Source organism: Panthera onca, chromosome C1, assembly GCF_046562875.1.
Source record: "Panthera onca isolate mPanOnc1 chromosome C1, mPanOnc1 haplotype 2, whole genome shotgun sequence".
Lineage (NCBI taxonomy): Eukaryota > Metazoa > Chordata > Mammalia > Carnivora > Felidae > Panthera > Panthera onca.
Window position 1 is genome coordinate 116,083,357 of NC_138346.1, and position 16,138 is coordinate 116,099,494.

The window sequence follows — 16,138 nt, forward strand, 5'->3', positions numbered from 1 at the left end:
GGAGAATAGATATATTGTGTCATATTCACAAGATGGAATACTATGCTGTAGTAGTTACTGAATTAAACATCACACATCATCAAGATGTTAAAGAAATGACTGAAGAATGTATGTATACACTATGTATGATTCCACTTCTACAGTTAAAAAAAGGCAAAACTATGGCGCTTCTGATAATAGTGATATGAAAATAGTGATATAGATGACATAGATGACTCCCCTATGCAGAAAACAAGTATAAAACTGGAAAAAAAAGTTACAAACAATCATTTCAGGGCACTGGAAATTGACCAAAGGCAAAGAATTAATTCAAAGTGTTTGTTCTGAAAAATTGCTTGAATTCTGGTAAGAAAGAGAAGTCTGTGGTCTGCTTGCCTGGGGCGGCTCCCATCCCCACTCCACTCCTTGTTTGGTGAGTGCAAACTACGGCTTTACCATTGAGGCGCTAGCCATGGCAATGAGCAGCTTTGCTAGTCTGAGCTTGCAGCTCTTGTTTAGGGTGAGCAGCAAACCAGTCAGAAACTTAACAAGGAGATCCTGAAAATGAGAGAGCCATAGACAGGCTTAGATAAATTCTCTATGCATTCTTGAGTGACTGCTAAACTATGCAAATGCAGACAAGACCCAGGAGTCCATGGAAACTGGAGAACTAAATGCAACTCTGAATGTATTCTCTATACCTCCGTAAAACTCACTGGCTAAACTATGCAAAAAAAAAGGGGGGGAGCAATTGTTAAGAGCCAAGTTAATATATATAAAGTTATATACACACACATATATATACACACACACACACACACATAAATACATATATAAGAATCTGTGGGTGACTGCTAAACTAGGCACATACAGAAAAGATGCAGGAAACCCAATGGAGACTTGAGAATACATGCAACTCTGAATGCATTCTTTCTATTTCTATAAAACTCACTGGCTAAACTATGTAAAAAAAAGGGGCAAAGGTTAGGAGCCAAGCTAATATATGTAGTTCAAATTTAAAAACCAAGCAGGGACATCAGCTGTACACTACAAAGAAGACAGAGTTGGCATCATAAGAAAAAAAACTTGAAAGTATCCAGCTTTCAACAACAAAAATAATGAAACATTCAAAGAAATAGGAAAGTACGCCCTATACTCAGGAAACAAAACTCTAGCAATGGAAACTGACTTGCCATACGGGCCTAGGTATTGGATTTATAAATATGCTCAAAGAGCTCATGGAAATTACATTCAAAGATTTAAAGGAAAATATGCTAATACTTAATAAACAAAAGACTTGACTATAAAAAGAAGCAAATGGAAATTCCAGGGTTGAAATTACAAAAACTGAAACGAAATACAGTAAAACCTTGGTTTTTGAGCATAATTCATTCCAGAAACATCCTTATAATCCAAAGCACTTGTATATCAAAGCAAATTTCCCCATAAGAAATAATGAAAACTCAGATGATTAATTCCACAACCCCAAAAATTCATATAAAAATTATTACAATACTATAATACATAATAATAAAGAAAATACAAAATACAAAGAAAAATAAATTAACCTGCACTTACCTTTCAAAACCTTTGTGGCTGGTGTGAGGAAGACAAGAGAGAGGAGGGTTATTGTGTAGGACGATTTTCACTGTCACTAACGGAATCACTGCTATTGGCTCAATGGAATCTTTTTCTTTTTGTGCAACTTTAACAAGGAACCTATCCAATGCCTCCTTTTGAGAATTTCACAGAAATGTGAGATTGCATTGATGATGACCCACAATCCCTCAGAGAGAGAGCTGAGTTGTGATCATGTGACTGACGTTCAGTGTTATGAACTACTTGTATTCCAAGACACTACCTGCTTATCAAGTTAAAATTTATTAGAAATTTTTGCTCGTCTTGCAGAACACTCACAGAACAGACTAGTCACAATCCAAGGTTTTACTGCATTCACTAGGGGGGGCTAAAAAAAGCAAATTTAAAATGGCAGAAGAACAAGTAAACTAATAGATACCTATATAGAGAAATTGCCCCATCCAAAGCACAAAGAGAAGAAGGTTGAAGAAAAATGAACAGTGCCTCAAAGACTTATAAGACAATGTGAAGCATTCTACTATATGCATAATGATGAGCTCAGAAGGTCAGGGGAGAAAGGGCTAGAAAAAAATATATGAAGAAATAATGACCGAAACACTTCTAAATTTGATGAAAAATGTGAATCTACAGATCCAAGTTCCATGAATCTCAAATACAACAAATACGGAGAGAATTATACCTAGACACAACCTACTGAAACTACTAAAATCAAAAGAGAAAATCTTAAAAGCTGTTAAACAAAAATGACTCACATCCAGGGTACAACACATTCATCTAACTTCCTATCAGAAATAACTGAGGCCAGAAGGCACTGGAATGGCATATTCGAAATGCCAAAAGAAAATAGTGAACCAAGAATGCTATATCTCAGATAAATGAAATGACTTTTAGCAGGACCACAAGAAATATGCTTTAAATATTTATTTTGTGAGAGAGAGAGAGAGAGAGAGAGAGAAGGGCAGAGAGAGAGGGAGAGAGAGAATGCCAAGCAGGCTCTGTGTGGTTGGTACAGGGCCTGACGCAAGGCTCGATCTCACAAATAACCTGAGCCAAAATCAAGAGTTGGACACTTAATCACTTAAGAGTTGGGACACTTAACACCTGAGCCACCCAGGTGCCTCAGAATTACAAGAAATATTAAAGGAAATCTTTCTGGCTGGAAAAGGATGACACTAGATCCTAACTCAGATCCACAGGAAGAAATGAAGAGGAATAGAAATGTAAACATCTGGGTAAATATGTATTTTTCTCTTTTCTTCCCGTAACATCTTTAAAAATAAGATTACTCCTGGCAATAACTGTAACACAAAATTGTTGGCTTTAAACATATGTAGATGCAATATATTTGACAACAGTATCACACAAGAAGAGAGTGAAAATGGAGCTATCCTGGTGCAAAGCTGCTATATTTTACCAGAATTAGGTCAGTATTAACTTGTAGTATAATGACCAGATAAATGTGCAAGCACTTTTCTTAAAAGCCAAAAAAAATCAGAGAAATTAAAATGACTTACTGAAATATTTGTTCGACACAAACAAAGCAGTAAAGAACAGACAAATATAAAAGACATGGGACATAGGGGGAGAAAATGCAAAACGGCCGATAAAAAATCCACCCATATGGATTCAATCAACTGTGAATGCACTCAATACTAATTAAAAAGGCAGAAACTGTGAGAATGGATTAAAAAAAGACAAGATCTGGGGCACCTGGGTGGCTCAGTTGGTTAAGTGTCTGACTTCAGTTCAGGTCATGATCTCATGGTTTTTGAGTTCGAGCCCCACATCAGGCTCTGTGCTAACAGCTCAGAGCCTAGAGCCTGCTTCAGATTCTGTGTCTCACTCTCTCTCTGTCCCTTCCTCATTTGTGCTCTGTCTCTCTCTCAAAAATACACATACATTAAAAAAAATTAAAAAAAAAAAGAGATCTAACTATATATATATTGTATGCAAGAAATACACTAAATTCAAGACAAAGATTTTAAGTAAAAATACAGAAAACGACACAATATACAAACAGTAATCATAACAGAAATGGAAATTCCACATTAATATCTGACAAAATAGACTTTAAGACAAGGAATATCACTTGAGACACAAAGAGATACCTTATAATAATAAAAAAAGTAACTATAAACATATACATAACAGAGTCCCAAAATATAGGAAGCAAAAACTGAAAGAATCGAAATGACAAACAAGTCAACAATTTTAGTTCAAGATTTCAAAACTCCTTTCCAAGTAATTGTTAAAATAACCAGACAGAAAATCAATAAGGACACAGAAGACTTGAACAGCACTATCAGCCAACTTAACCTAAACAACATTTATAAAATATTCCAATCAACAGCAGCAGAATACAAATTGTTTGCAAGCACACATGGATCATTCTCCAGGACAGATAATATACTAGGCCATTAAAAAACATTTTGGGGCGCCTGGGTGGCTCAGTCGGTTAAGTGGCCGACTTCGGCTCCGGTCATGATCTCACAATCTGTGAGTTCGAGCCCCGCGTCGGGCTCTGTGCTGACAGCTCAGAGCCTGAAGCCTGTTTCAGATTCTGTGTCTCCCTCTCTCTGACCCTCCCCCGTTCATGCTCTGTCTCTATCTCAAAAAGAAATAAACGTTAAAAAAAAAAAAAAATTAAAAAAAATATTTAAATACATTTAAAAGGATTAAAATAATACAAAGCAGGTTTTCTGACCAAAATTATATTAAATAAAAAAGTCACAACAGAAAGAAATCTGGGAAATTCCTAAATACTTGGGATAAACCATTGGTCAAAGAAAAATCACACAGGAAATTAAAATTATAAGTTAAAGGGAAACGGAAAACATGGGGTGCGTGGGTGGCTCAGTCGGTTGTGTCTGACTCTTGATTTCAGCTCAGATCACGATTCTAGGGTCATGGGATCAAGCCCTGTGTCAGGCTCTGTGCTAAGCATGGAACCTGCTTGGGATTCTCTCTCTCTCCCTCTCTTTCTGCCCCTTTCCCACGCTCACGTTCTCTCTCTAAAATAAAAACTAAAATATAAAAAAAGCATATTTTTAATATTAAAAAAATAAAGTGAAAATGTAACATACAAAATTTATGAGATGTAGTAAAGCAATGCATAAATTTTATATTAGAAAGGAAAGAAGATCTAAACCAAATCAATAATCTATTTTCATTTTAAGAAACTAGAAAAAGAAGAGCAAATCAAACCCAAGTACATGGAAGGAAGAAAATAATAAAGATCAGAGTAGAAATCAGTGTAACAAAAAAACAGGAAAACGGGAGAGAAAAAGACACAAATGAACACAAAAACTGGTCCCTTGAAAAAGAGCAAAAAAACCAATAATCCTTCAGCTAGATTAACCAAGGGAAAAAAAGAGATCCAAATAACCAATATCAGGAATGAAAGGAACATTGCTACAGAACCTACAGAAATTCAAAAGAATCATAAGGGAATACTATGAACTTTATGGCAATAATTTAGACAACTAAATGAAATGGAAAAATTCCTAGAAAGATACAAATTAACAAAAATGACTTAAGAAGGAACAGAAAATACAAGTAGACATATCAGGTAAAGAAAATTAACTAGTAATTAAAAAGCTTCCCACCTGGAATGGGAAAAGCCCAGAAATCCAAAGCGTGGAGTTTAGATAAGTAATGCACCCATGTTTGTTTTTTAGTTTGGGCCAATGTATCACAGTAACAAAATATTAACATTAGGGGTGCCTGGGTGGCTCAGTCCAACTCTTGACTTTGACTCAGGTCATAATCTCGCGGTTCAAGAGATCAAGTCCTGAGTGGGGCTCTGAGGTAACAGCACAGGGCCTGCTTGGAATTCTCTCTCTCCCTCTCCCCCACTTGTGCACATATGCATGCTCTGTCTCTCTCTCTCTCTCAAAATAAATAAATAAACATTAAAAAATACTAACATTGGAATAAACTGGTAGAAGGTATACAGAACTCTCTGCATTATCTTTGCAATTTACACAAAAATATAAAACTATTCCAAACTGTGGCGCCTGGGTGGCTCAGTCCATTGGGTGTCTGACTTCGGCTCAGGCACAATCTGGTGGTTCAACAGTTTAAGCCCCATGTCGGGCTCTGTGCTGACAGCTCAGGGCCTGGAGCCTGCTTCAGATTCTGTATTTCCCACCCTCTCTCTGCCCCTCCCCTGCTCACATTCTTTCTCTCTCAAAAATAAATTAAAACAAACAAACAAAAAACAAAAACCATTCCAAACTAAAAAGCTTATAAGAAAAAAAATCTATCAAAAAAAAAAAAAATCATCCACAAAGAAAGGTCCAGGTCAAGACAGTCTCAGTGCTGAATGTATCAAACATTTAAGGAAGAAATAATACTATTTCACACAAATTCAGAGGAGGGAACATTTCCCAACTCATCTTTGTAAGGTCCATAATACTCTAATACCAAAGTCAAAAAACCACACCACAATAAAACTAAAAACCTATAGTCCTCATGACCATAAATGCAACAAAATTTTTTTTTAAAGTCCTCCACAAAACTACTCTTTTTTCTTTTTAGTTTATTTATTTATTTTGAGAGAGACAGAGAGAGGGGAAAGGCAGAGAGGGAGAGAGAATCCCAAGCAGGCCCCCTGTCAGCGTGGAGCCCAAGGCAGGGCTTGAACTCATGAACTGTGAGATCACAACCTAAGCTGAAATCAAGAGCCAGACTCTTTTTTTTTTTTTTTTTTTAATTTTTTTTTTCAACGTTTTTTATTTATTTTTGGGACAGAGAGAGACAGAGCATGAACGGGGGAGGGGCAGAGAGAGAGGGAGACACAGAATCGGAAACAGGCTCCAGGCTCCGAGCCATCAGCCCAGAGCCTGACGCGGGGCTCGAACTCACGGACCGCGAGATCGTGACCTGGCTGAAGTCGGACACTTAACCGACTGCGCCACCCAGGCGCCCCAAGAGCCAGACTCTTAACCAACTGAGCCACCCAGGTGCCCCAGGTGCAAAAATTCTTAACAAAAAATATTAGCAAATCCAATACAGAACAGAAGGAACTTCTTTCAACCTGACAGTTTCTAGGAACAGAAGCAACTTCCTTCAACCTGAGAAAGGATATCTACAAAAACCTTAAAGCTCACATTATAATTAATGCCTAAAGACTAAATGCTTCCCCCTAAGATCAGAAGCAAGGAAAGGATGTCTACCCTCAAACTTTTATTAAACATTGTACTCGAGGTTCTACTGAGTACAATAAGGCAATAAAAAAGAAATAAAAGACATTTAGAGTAGAAAGAAAGAAGTAAAATTGACTTTATTTGCAGAGACAGCATGGTCTAATATATAGAAAATCCCAAGGGATCCACAAAAAACTTCTAGAATAAGTGAGCTTAGTAAGGTCAGGGCTACAAGATTAATACACAAAAATCAACTATATTTTCATATCTTAGCAACAATCCTAAAATGAAATTAAGTAAATAATCTCAATCACATTAGCATTAGAAAGAATACAACACTTAGGACAAATGTACCACGTTAATGCATTAGAAGACTAGTCGTTAAAAAGGTAATGCTCTCCAAATTGGCCTTTAGATTCAATAGAGTTTCTATTAAAAATTCCAGCAGGCTTTAAAAAATGTTCTTGATAGAAACTGACAAGCTGATTCCAAAATATATTTCAAAGTCATATGAAAAACATTTGTATTTGGAGACTCCCACTAGATGATTTTAATACTTACCATTGAAACTATAGTAATAAAAGCAGTGTGGTGCTGGTATAACAACAAATATATAGATCAATGTGACAGAACAGAATCTGGAAATAGAGCCTCATATATGTGGCCAGATGATTTGTGACAAGGATACCAAAAGGATAGTCTTTTCAACAAATGGTGGTGAAACAACTAAATAGTCATAAGCAAAATAAACAAACCAATCACTCTCAACCTCTATCTTGAGAATTATTACTGTTAAAAGATACCATTAAGAAAATGAAAAGACCACATTTGAGAGAAAGTATTTCTAAAATATATCTGATAAATGAACTGTACCTAAAGCCTGAGTTCTCTAAGTCAAAAGAGCGGTTCTCTAATAAAAAGACAACCCGATTTTTTAAAAAAGCCTCAAGATTTTAATGGATGTTTTCCCAAAGAAAAAACAAATGGTAAATTAAGTATGTGAAAAGATGCTCAACTTCCTTCAGGAAATGCACACTACAATCACAATTTGATACCACCACACTCACACTGCAAAAGCTAAAATAAAACACTGACAATACCAAGCACCAACAAGGATGTAAATAAACTGGAACCCCCATACTTTGCTAGTGGGAATGTAGAATGTACAGCCACTTTTGAAAACAATATGGCAGTTTCTTAAAAACTCAAATGTACACTTACCCTAAGCCCTAACAATTCTATTCCTAGGTGGAATATCCAAAAGACACGAAACATAACGCCTACATAAAGACTTCTACACAAATGTACATAGCAGCATTACTCATAATCGCCCCAAACTAGAAACAACCCAAATATTTATCATCAATTACAGAAGACAGTATGTGGTATATCCATAGAATGGAATACTGCTCAGCAAAAAGAAAAAAAAAAGCATACTACAGATACATGGAACAACATGTTCCACAGCAAAAATGTTATGCTAAATGACAGAAGCCAGATACAAAAGACAACAAATTGTGATTCTATTTAAGTGAAATTTCTAGAAAAGGCAAAAAGGAAGTAAGCAGATCAATGGTTGGGGTGAAAATGGAGAATGCAGACAAACAGAGGGATGTTTTGGGGTAATCCAAACATCTGTGGTGAAGACTGCACTACTCTATAAATTTACTGAAACTCAAACTCTACACTTAAAGTGGGTAAATTTTATAGTTTGTAAATGATACATTAAAAAACCCCTCAAAAATAGACAAAACCAAACAATCTACCGTTTTGAAATATATATATAGGTGCAAATGCCACCTAAAAAGAAAAGGAAGGGAATTCAGAATAGAGGTGACACAGAATGGGGAAAGGAAGGTCATTTAATCAGAAAGTAGCATGTAGAGGACATCTATGATACTAATAATGTTCTATTCCTTTTTGGTAATGGGCAAGTTCAACAGTTTAGAATATGGAGTTAGTGACAACAATTTTTGCTCTCTTCTTTTATCTGTTTGTCTTCCTGTGTCTCAATTTCAATCCTGAGATTTTTCTACCCAGAGCCTTATCTCTTACCTGAATCAATACTGAGGACATCATCATCTTCATCAGGAATCTCGATTATTTCTGTAGGCCGGGAGGCTTCATCCTCAGAGCTACTGTCCCGGTATTGTAGTCCCAGTTTGGAATAAAAGTCCTTCACCAAAGACTCACAGTTAGTCACTGCCCTAATATTGGAACACATGTAGAAAAGGTCAAAGCCAGCAGAAATAGGTATAAACGCCATCAGAATTTATATACATTTAAGTATACACTGACCTCAATTTAAACAGGCCATATTCCATAGTGTCTCCATTTAGAATTTAAAATGCTTTTCTCAGGATACCTGGGGGGCTCAATCGGTTAAGCATCCAACTGCGGCTCAGGTCATGATGTCACGGCTCATGAGTTCGAGCCCCACATCGGGCTCTGCGCTGACAGCTCAGAACCAGGATCTGCTTCAAATTCGGTGTCTCCCTCTCCTTCTCTCTCTCTGCCCTTCCCCTGCTGGTGCTCTGTCTCTCTCTTTCTCTCAAAAATAAACTTAATAATAATAATAATAATAAAAAAATGCCTTTCTCATTAAAATATGTTTAAATAGTGGTTTCAGACTAGGCCCTAACAAAATCCAAAATAACCTGAAAGCACATTACCCATATCTCATCATTTACCTTGCTATATGAAAATGTGTTCTAAGTGACAACTAAGGCATACTAGGCACCAATCTTCTGGGAATTTATGAGTAGATACAGGGCTCATGTTCCACAGTTTCATAAGACAGCAACGACTTACAATCCTCACTCCCTAGATCATCCTACTAAGAAAACTGTGCAGTTGTTCTGAAGCAGAGTACAGGAGAAAGAAGGGGAAAAGACTCAAGACCTTGACCATTCTACTGTAGACCATACACTGGCTTCCAACAGATGAATATTCTACATAGAACGGGTGGTTGTGAGGTCGGATTTTTTAAAATGTTTATTTATTTATTTATTTTGAAAGAAAGAGAGACAGGGTTTGGGGCAGGGGCAGAGAGAGAGGGAGAGAATCCCAAGTCGGTTCACGCCATTAGTGCAGAGCCCAACATGGGGCCAGATCCCACGATGGGAGAGATGATGACCTGAGCCGAAATCAAGAGTCAGATGCCCAAATGACTGAGCCACCCTGGCGACCGTGAGGTCAGATTGTTGGCCATAACCTTTGAGAAACAGAAAGGTCCTACACGTCTGTACCTTGTAAAGAATAAAGCGACTGGCACAACATCATGAGCAATTACACTTCTAAAATGTCTGCCAAGGGGAGATCTCCGATTTTCCGTGTAGTCCTCACCTGGATGCATCATCAAAGAGCTGATCAACATGGGCCACCTCAGATTCCTTCTGTATTACCCACGTCTCCAACTCTGCTAGTTGCTTCTTTCGCTGCTGTACACAGTCCATCTTCTCCAGTTCTTCATCAATGAACTGCCTCAGTTCCTCCATTGAGATACCCAGCTCCTCAACCACTGCTTGTTGCAGCTCTGCGATCTCATCAGACTCCACCGCAGCTGCGGCTGCACCCAAACCAATGCACCCAGGGATGGAAGACATGCTGTTGTCCCCTACATGGAAGAGAAAACTAAGATTACCTTTGCAATTATTATAACCGCCAAACTTCAGTCTCTAAAACTCATTCCTACACTACTACTTCTCATTCAAATACAATTAGGTTCCATTCTATGTTCTCCCTCTCTGTTCCCCTGTATCCGATGTTAAGATTTTGTACCGATCTTATTCTACAGAAGATGGGCCTGGATAAGGTTTAAAAGCGTGAGGACATGGAAAACATATGATACGCAACAGAGGCTACCAAAAAATAATGTTTTAGTTAACAGAAGAGAACCAATTTGCTGAGGAAGGTATTTCTGTGACCTGTGTTCCTTAACTGACTAAAGAGAGAAATCTTTGTTTGCATGCTATGCCTAATTTGAACAAATACCTCCACTTGGATGGGGGGGCGTTGGTTTATAATTCACTGTTTTCTCTTTAATTACTTGTTCGCTTTACATTACCTTGCTTCCACGTGGAAACTTACTTTTTAAAGTCTATTCACACTTATGCATACAAAAGCAAAGAGGCTTCCCAAAAGCAAAGGAAAATTAAAGCAATCTGGGAATAAAATGTGGCTACCTAAAAACTACAATCCAAATAGCCTACGCATTAGTGTTAACTGCTTTTTTGATCAAACGGTTGGAGCAAAACTGATGCCAGAATGCCGTGCGACCCCAAGACCAGTTCTCACCGCCTCCATTTTTCCTTTGCCCACACACCAACCCCACCCCCGCGCTACCCTTTCTGGGGGTGCGTCCCACCCACCCCGCAAACCCAGCTCAACCCCGCCCCCGCTCGCCTCTCGGGGAAGACTTCCTTCCCACCCTCGCCCAACCTCCTCCCACAAACAAAACATTCCAGACGGGCCCCTGATCTCCAAATACCTCAATTAACAGTACTTCCTACACCTCCCTGCTTCCAACTACAACACTTCTTTTCACCAACCAGACCCCAGACTCGAGACTCTGGGGTCGGCCTCGACGGGGAAGAACGAAACCGTACGGTAAAGGGAGCAGGGGGAGGGGATGAAGCGTGAGGGAGGGAGGGAAAGGGAAGCAAAAGAGACGCCCGGAAGCAAACCTCAGGTGCCGTTCCGGTCGCCACGACGGTAGCCTGCCGGGGTCAAATCCTAAGCCTCTGAGCGCCCCTCCAAGGCCAGGCAACCTCGGGCAAGTACGCATGCGTCAAAGGAGAGCCTTCCAGGGCACACGTGAGAGGCCACTGGGCGGGTGAAGTAGGCGTGGCCTAGAGTATATTCTCGAAGCTCCACCTCTTCCGCCACCCCCAAACCCTGGCAGTCACACTAAGTTTACTGTTTAAAGACTCAGCAAACCGTTAGGTTTAGGTGTTTTTCTCACTTTAGTTTGTTATATTATGAAGTGGTACAAATTGTAACAAGTGGAGGAATATCAAGATAGAATAAGACAAACGTGACAATATCCTCTCCTCCCCTCTCATCACTACACCTGCTGCTTTGAGGTAAAATAGCTTAGTTTTCTAGGCTTGTACTTACAAGGTCATGAATCTGGATTTTTTAAAAAGATTTTATTTTTTAGTCATCTTTACACCCAATGCAGGGCTCAACCCTGAGATCAATAGTCGCATGCACTGCTTGCTGAGCCAGCCAGCCTCCCCTAAATGTGGATTTGTTTTGTTTAGTTTTTATTTCACATGTGGATATCCTTTGAAGTCAACATTTGTCTTTTTCATAATTGCATAATACTTAATAGTGTGGATAAACCATAATTAGAAAGATGCTCTCACTACAGCATGTATTCATTATGAATGATGCAACAATAAACATTAACGTGCTTTTGAAGTAGTACTTTTATTTCTGTGGAAGAGATTCCCCATAATGGAATCTGAGTTAAAATATATACACACACATACATATATATTCACATATATATGTATATATATGTACCTCTTTTCATTTTAATAGAATCTGCTGTCAAATTACTTTTCGAAAAGGTTGAAACAATTTTTACTCCTAGCAAATCTCTGAAAGTATGTTTCCCCACACCCTCATTAGGATTGGATGTTAAGTGTCTATTTAATTTTTAAGAATTTGATAGGTCTTTAAAAAAATTTTTTTTAATGTTTAATTTTGAGAGAGAGAGAGAGCAGGGTAGGGGTAGAGAAAGAGGGAGACACAGAATCTCAAGAAGGTTCCAGGCTCCGAGCTATCAGCACAGAGCCTGACGTGGGGCTCGAACCCACAAACCGTAAGATCATGACCTGAGCCGAAGTCAGATGCTTAACCAACTGAGCCACCCAGGCGCCCCTAGAATTTAATGGGTCTTAAAATAGTATCTGCATCAGGATAGACTATAGTGTTGTGGAAACAAACAACTCCCAAACTTTAAAACAAAAACTGTACTTGTTGCTCACACTGCATAATCATCTCTAGAAAGTTGACTTTGGAGCTCTGCTAGGATAGCTACTCAGGAACCCAGGCTGATAAGTAAGTCAGGCCAGAGGGAGAGACTGCTAGAGGGTCTCATATTGGCAATTAAAGTGATTCAGGACACTCTCATTAACAACTCATTGGCCTGACTGAGTCATAGGGCCCTACCCAACCACAAGGGGGCCAGGAAGATCAGTCATGTTTCACATTTGGAAAGAGAGAGAATTGGGCGTATTTGATGAGCCAGCACTATTGACTACATTATCTCATTATTGCTCTAACTTGTTCAGCTATATTTACATTAATGACACCTAACTTCATTTAAAAGGCACAAACCTGGGGCGCCTGGATGGCTCAGTCGGTTAAGCATCTGACTTCGGCTCAGGTCATGATCTCGCGGTCCGTGAGTTCGAGCCCCACGTCAGGCTCTGTGCTGACAGCTCAGAGCCTGGAGCCTGTTTCAGATTCTGTGTCTCCCTCTCTCTCTGACCCTCCCCCATTCATGCTGTCTCCCTGTTTCAAAAATAAATAAACATTAAAAATAAATAAATAAAAATAAAAGGCATAAACCAGAGGGGCACCTGGGTGGCTCAGTCAGTTGAGCGTCTGACTTCGGCTCAGGTCATGATCTCACGGTTTGTGAGTTCGAGCCCTGCATCGGGCCCGTGTGCCAACAGCTCGGATCCTGGGGCCTGATCCAGATTTTGTGTCTCCCTCTCCCTCTCCCTCTGCCCCTCCTGTACTTGCACTCTGTCTCTCTCTCAAAAATAAAAATATAAAAAAAATAAATAAAGGTACAAACCAGATCTTCTGTGTAAGACTGGAAACGGGACCCAGGCAGCCTTGATAACCTCCCCTTTATCTGTGCTCATTTCGCCTGTCCACTAGTTTCCTGGGACTACTGTGAGCGCCTGTTTCCAATTGCTAAGACCCTAGGAAATGAGGTCCAGAAAAGTGAAGGTGTCCTCTAGACATTGCAAATTCAGCATGTTCCCAACTCATCTTATGGTATTATTTTCTAACTTGAACTAGAAATTTTAGACACATTACTCCCTAAAAAACACTCGCGCGTGCACACACACACACACACACCCCATATTTATTGAATGTTTACTTGATACCAGGCACTGTTCTAAGCACTTTACAGTTATTCATTTATTTAGTCCTCATAATAGTGCTGTGAGGTAGGAACTATTATTGGATCTTTTCTGTGGATGAGAAAACCGTGACAAACAGTTATATTTCCCAAAGGCACAGAGCTAAAAAGTGTCAGCGCCAGGCAGTTTGGCCCTAGAGCTTGTGGTCTTAAACCATTATTCAATACAGCTTGTTTATCCTACTTTGGAAATGTTTGACATATATTTTCTCTCTTTTCTATTTTAATTCTACTGTATTTACCTCTTATTTCTTGCCAGACTACCTAGCCTCTTAATTGGTAGCCTCATGGTAGACCAGTCCCACACAGAGCTTTAAAATACAGTTCTGATCACTGTCTCTCCCCTGCTTTAAACCTATATTTTATTTATGTCTATAAAATAAAGTTCAAACTTTACAGTATAAAATTTGAGGCTCTTTAAAATTTGGCCTTCATTTGCCTCTCTGGCCACATTTCCCATGTTTTCCCTTCACATACCTGCTTAAGCGCTATTTCCCCAACATGTTTACACATTTCAATTTCTCATCTCCATACCTTCATTCATTGTGATCTCCTGGGATGCCTTTCTCTTTCTGTCTGCTATAATATGAATTCTCTAAGGGTCCACCTCAAATGTCTCCTCTGTGAAATTTTTTTTATGTTTATTTATTTTTGAGACAAAGAGAGACAGAGCATGAAAGGGGGAGGGTCAGAGAGAGGGAGACACAGAATCCGAAGCAGGCTCCAGGCTGCTGTCAGCACAGAGCCCGACGCAGAATTCGAACTCACGGACCATGAGATCATGACCTGAGCCGAAGTCGGACGCTTAACTGACTGAGCCACCCAGGCGCCCCTCCTCTGTGAAATTTTCATAGACCCAGCAGTTGTCAAACATTATCATGTATCGGAATTACCTTGAGGGTTTGTTGAAACACAGATTGCCACCCCACACCACCTTTGGAGTAGACTTGGGTGCAGTCTGAGAATCTTCACATCTAACATTTTCCCTGTGATGCCCATGCTACAGGTAGGGGGGACCAGAGTTTTAAGAAACACTGTCCTACCATACAGTCTCACTTATATGTGGGATCTAAAAAAACAAATGGAAAACAGAAACAGACTCATCAATATAGAGAACAAACTGGTGGTTGCCCGAGGGGAGGGCAAAACAGGTGAAGGGATTTAAGAAGTACAGACTATACAGGGCGCCTGGCTGACTCACTGGGAAGAGAGTGCGACTCTTCACCTTGGGGTGGTGAGTTCAAGCCCCACAGTGGATGTAGAGAGGTCTTAAATAAATAAAATTAAAAACAAGAGGTATGAACTTCTAGTTATAAAATAAGAAAGTCATGGGGATGAAAAGTACAGCCTGGAGAATATAGTTAATATTGTAATAGCTTTGTATCATGACAGATGGTAACTACACTTATCATGGTGAGCATTTTGTAGTGTATAGAATTGGGAAATCACTGCTGTACACCTGAGACTAATATAATATTGTATGTCAATTATACTTCAATTAAAAAAAATCATTGTATCTAGGCTATCACTCGCCCTCTGCCGAACTAACTTCTGTCTCTGTTTCATTACCTTAATTCCTTCCACTGGTGAGCTACCTCTATATGTCTTTATCTCCTTTGCTGGTTAGTGATCAACTTAAAGCTGAGGACCTGTCTTTAAAAAAAATTTTTTTTTAACATTTGTTTGTTTTTGAGAGAGAGAGAGTGAGTGTGAGTGGGGTATGGGCAGAAAGAGGGAGATGAGGATCTGAAGCAGGCTCCCTGCTGTGAGCACAAAGCCGGATTCAGGGCTTGAACTCAAAACGGAGATCATGACCTGAGCCAACATCAAGAGTCAGCCACTTAACCAACTGAGCCACCCAGGCACCCCAGACTAAGGACCTGTCTTAATCATTAATCATCTTTGTTTCCCCTAACATCTGACGTATTGCCCTGTACATGTGGTGCCCTGTCATGTGTGATAAATGAAGGGAAATGTGTTCTGTCCTGATTATGTTTCTATTAGTTAGATTCTTTCAGCTTTCTGCTGTGTGTCTGGAGGGGGTGGTTTGCGGGGAGAGAATGAAGAATGGACAATGTTGAAGAGAAACAGGAGCTATTTAGGGTATCATATCCAAACTGATTTCTTCATTGCCTTCAAGAAGTCTGGTAGAAATCAGCAGAGGGACTTAGGAAGTGTCTTCTTTTTGTTTGTTTGTTTTAATTTTTTTAAACATTTATTTACTTTTGAGAGAACGAGGAAGGAA

The 16,138-nt window shown here is 39.2% G+C and overlaps 1 protein-coding gene across 6 annotated transcripts in view; it reads right to left on the minus strand.

Annotated features, from left to right (window-relative positions):
- The window catches only part of SETDB1 (SET domain bifurcated histone lysine methyltransferase 1), a 34,870-nt gene extending 23,339 nt beyond the window's left edge, over positions 1–11,531 (minus strand). For 2 of the 6 annotated variants that reach the window (XM_078451455.2, XM_078451452.2), the window contains exons 1-3: positions 11,215–11,394; positions 10,071–10,341; positions 8,781–8,932 (exon numbers count right to left, since the gene is read on the minus strand). In XM_078451455.2, the coding sequence (XP_078307581.1) occupies positions 8,781–8,932; positions 10,071–10,330 (412 nt within the window). In that variant the 5' untranslated portion in view covers positions 10,331–10,341; positions 11,215–11,394. The other 4 variants (XM_078451453.2, XM_078451454.2, XM_060622609.2 and 1 more) reach the window with 4 other exon arrangements.
- Positions 11,532–16,138: the final 4,607 nt, after the last annotated feature.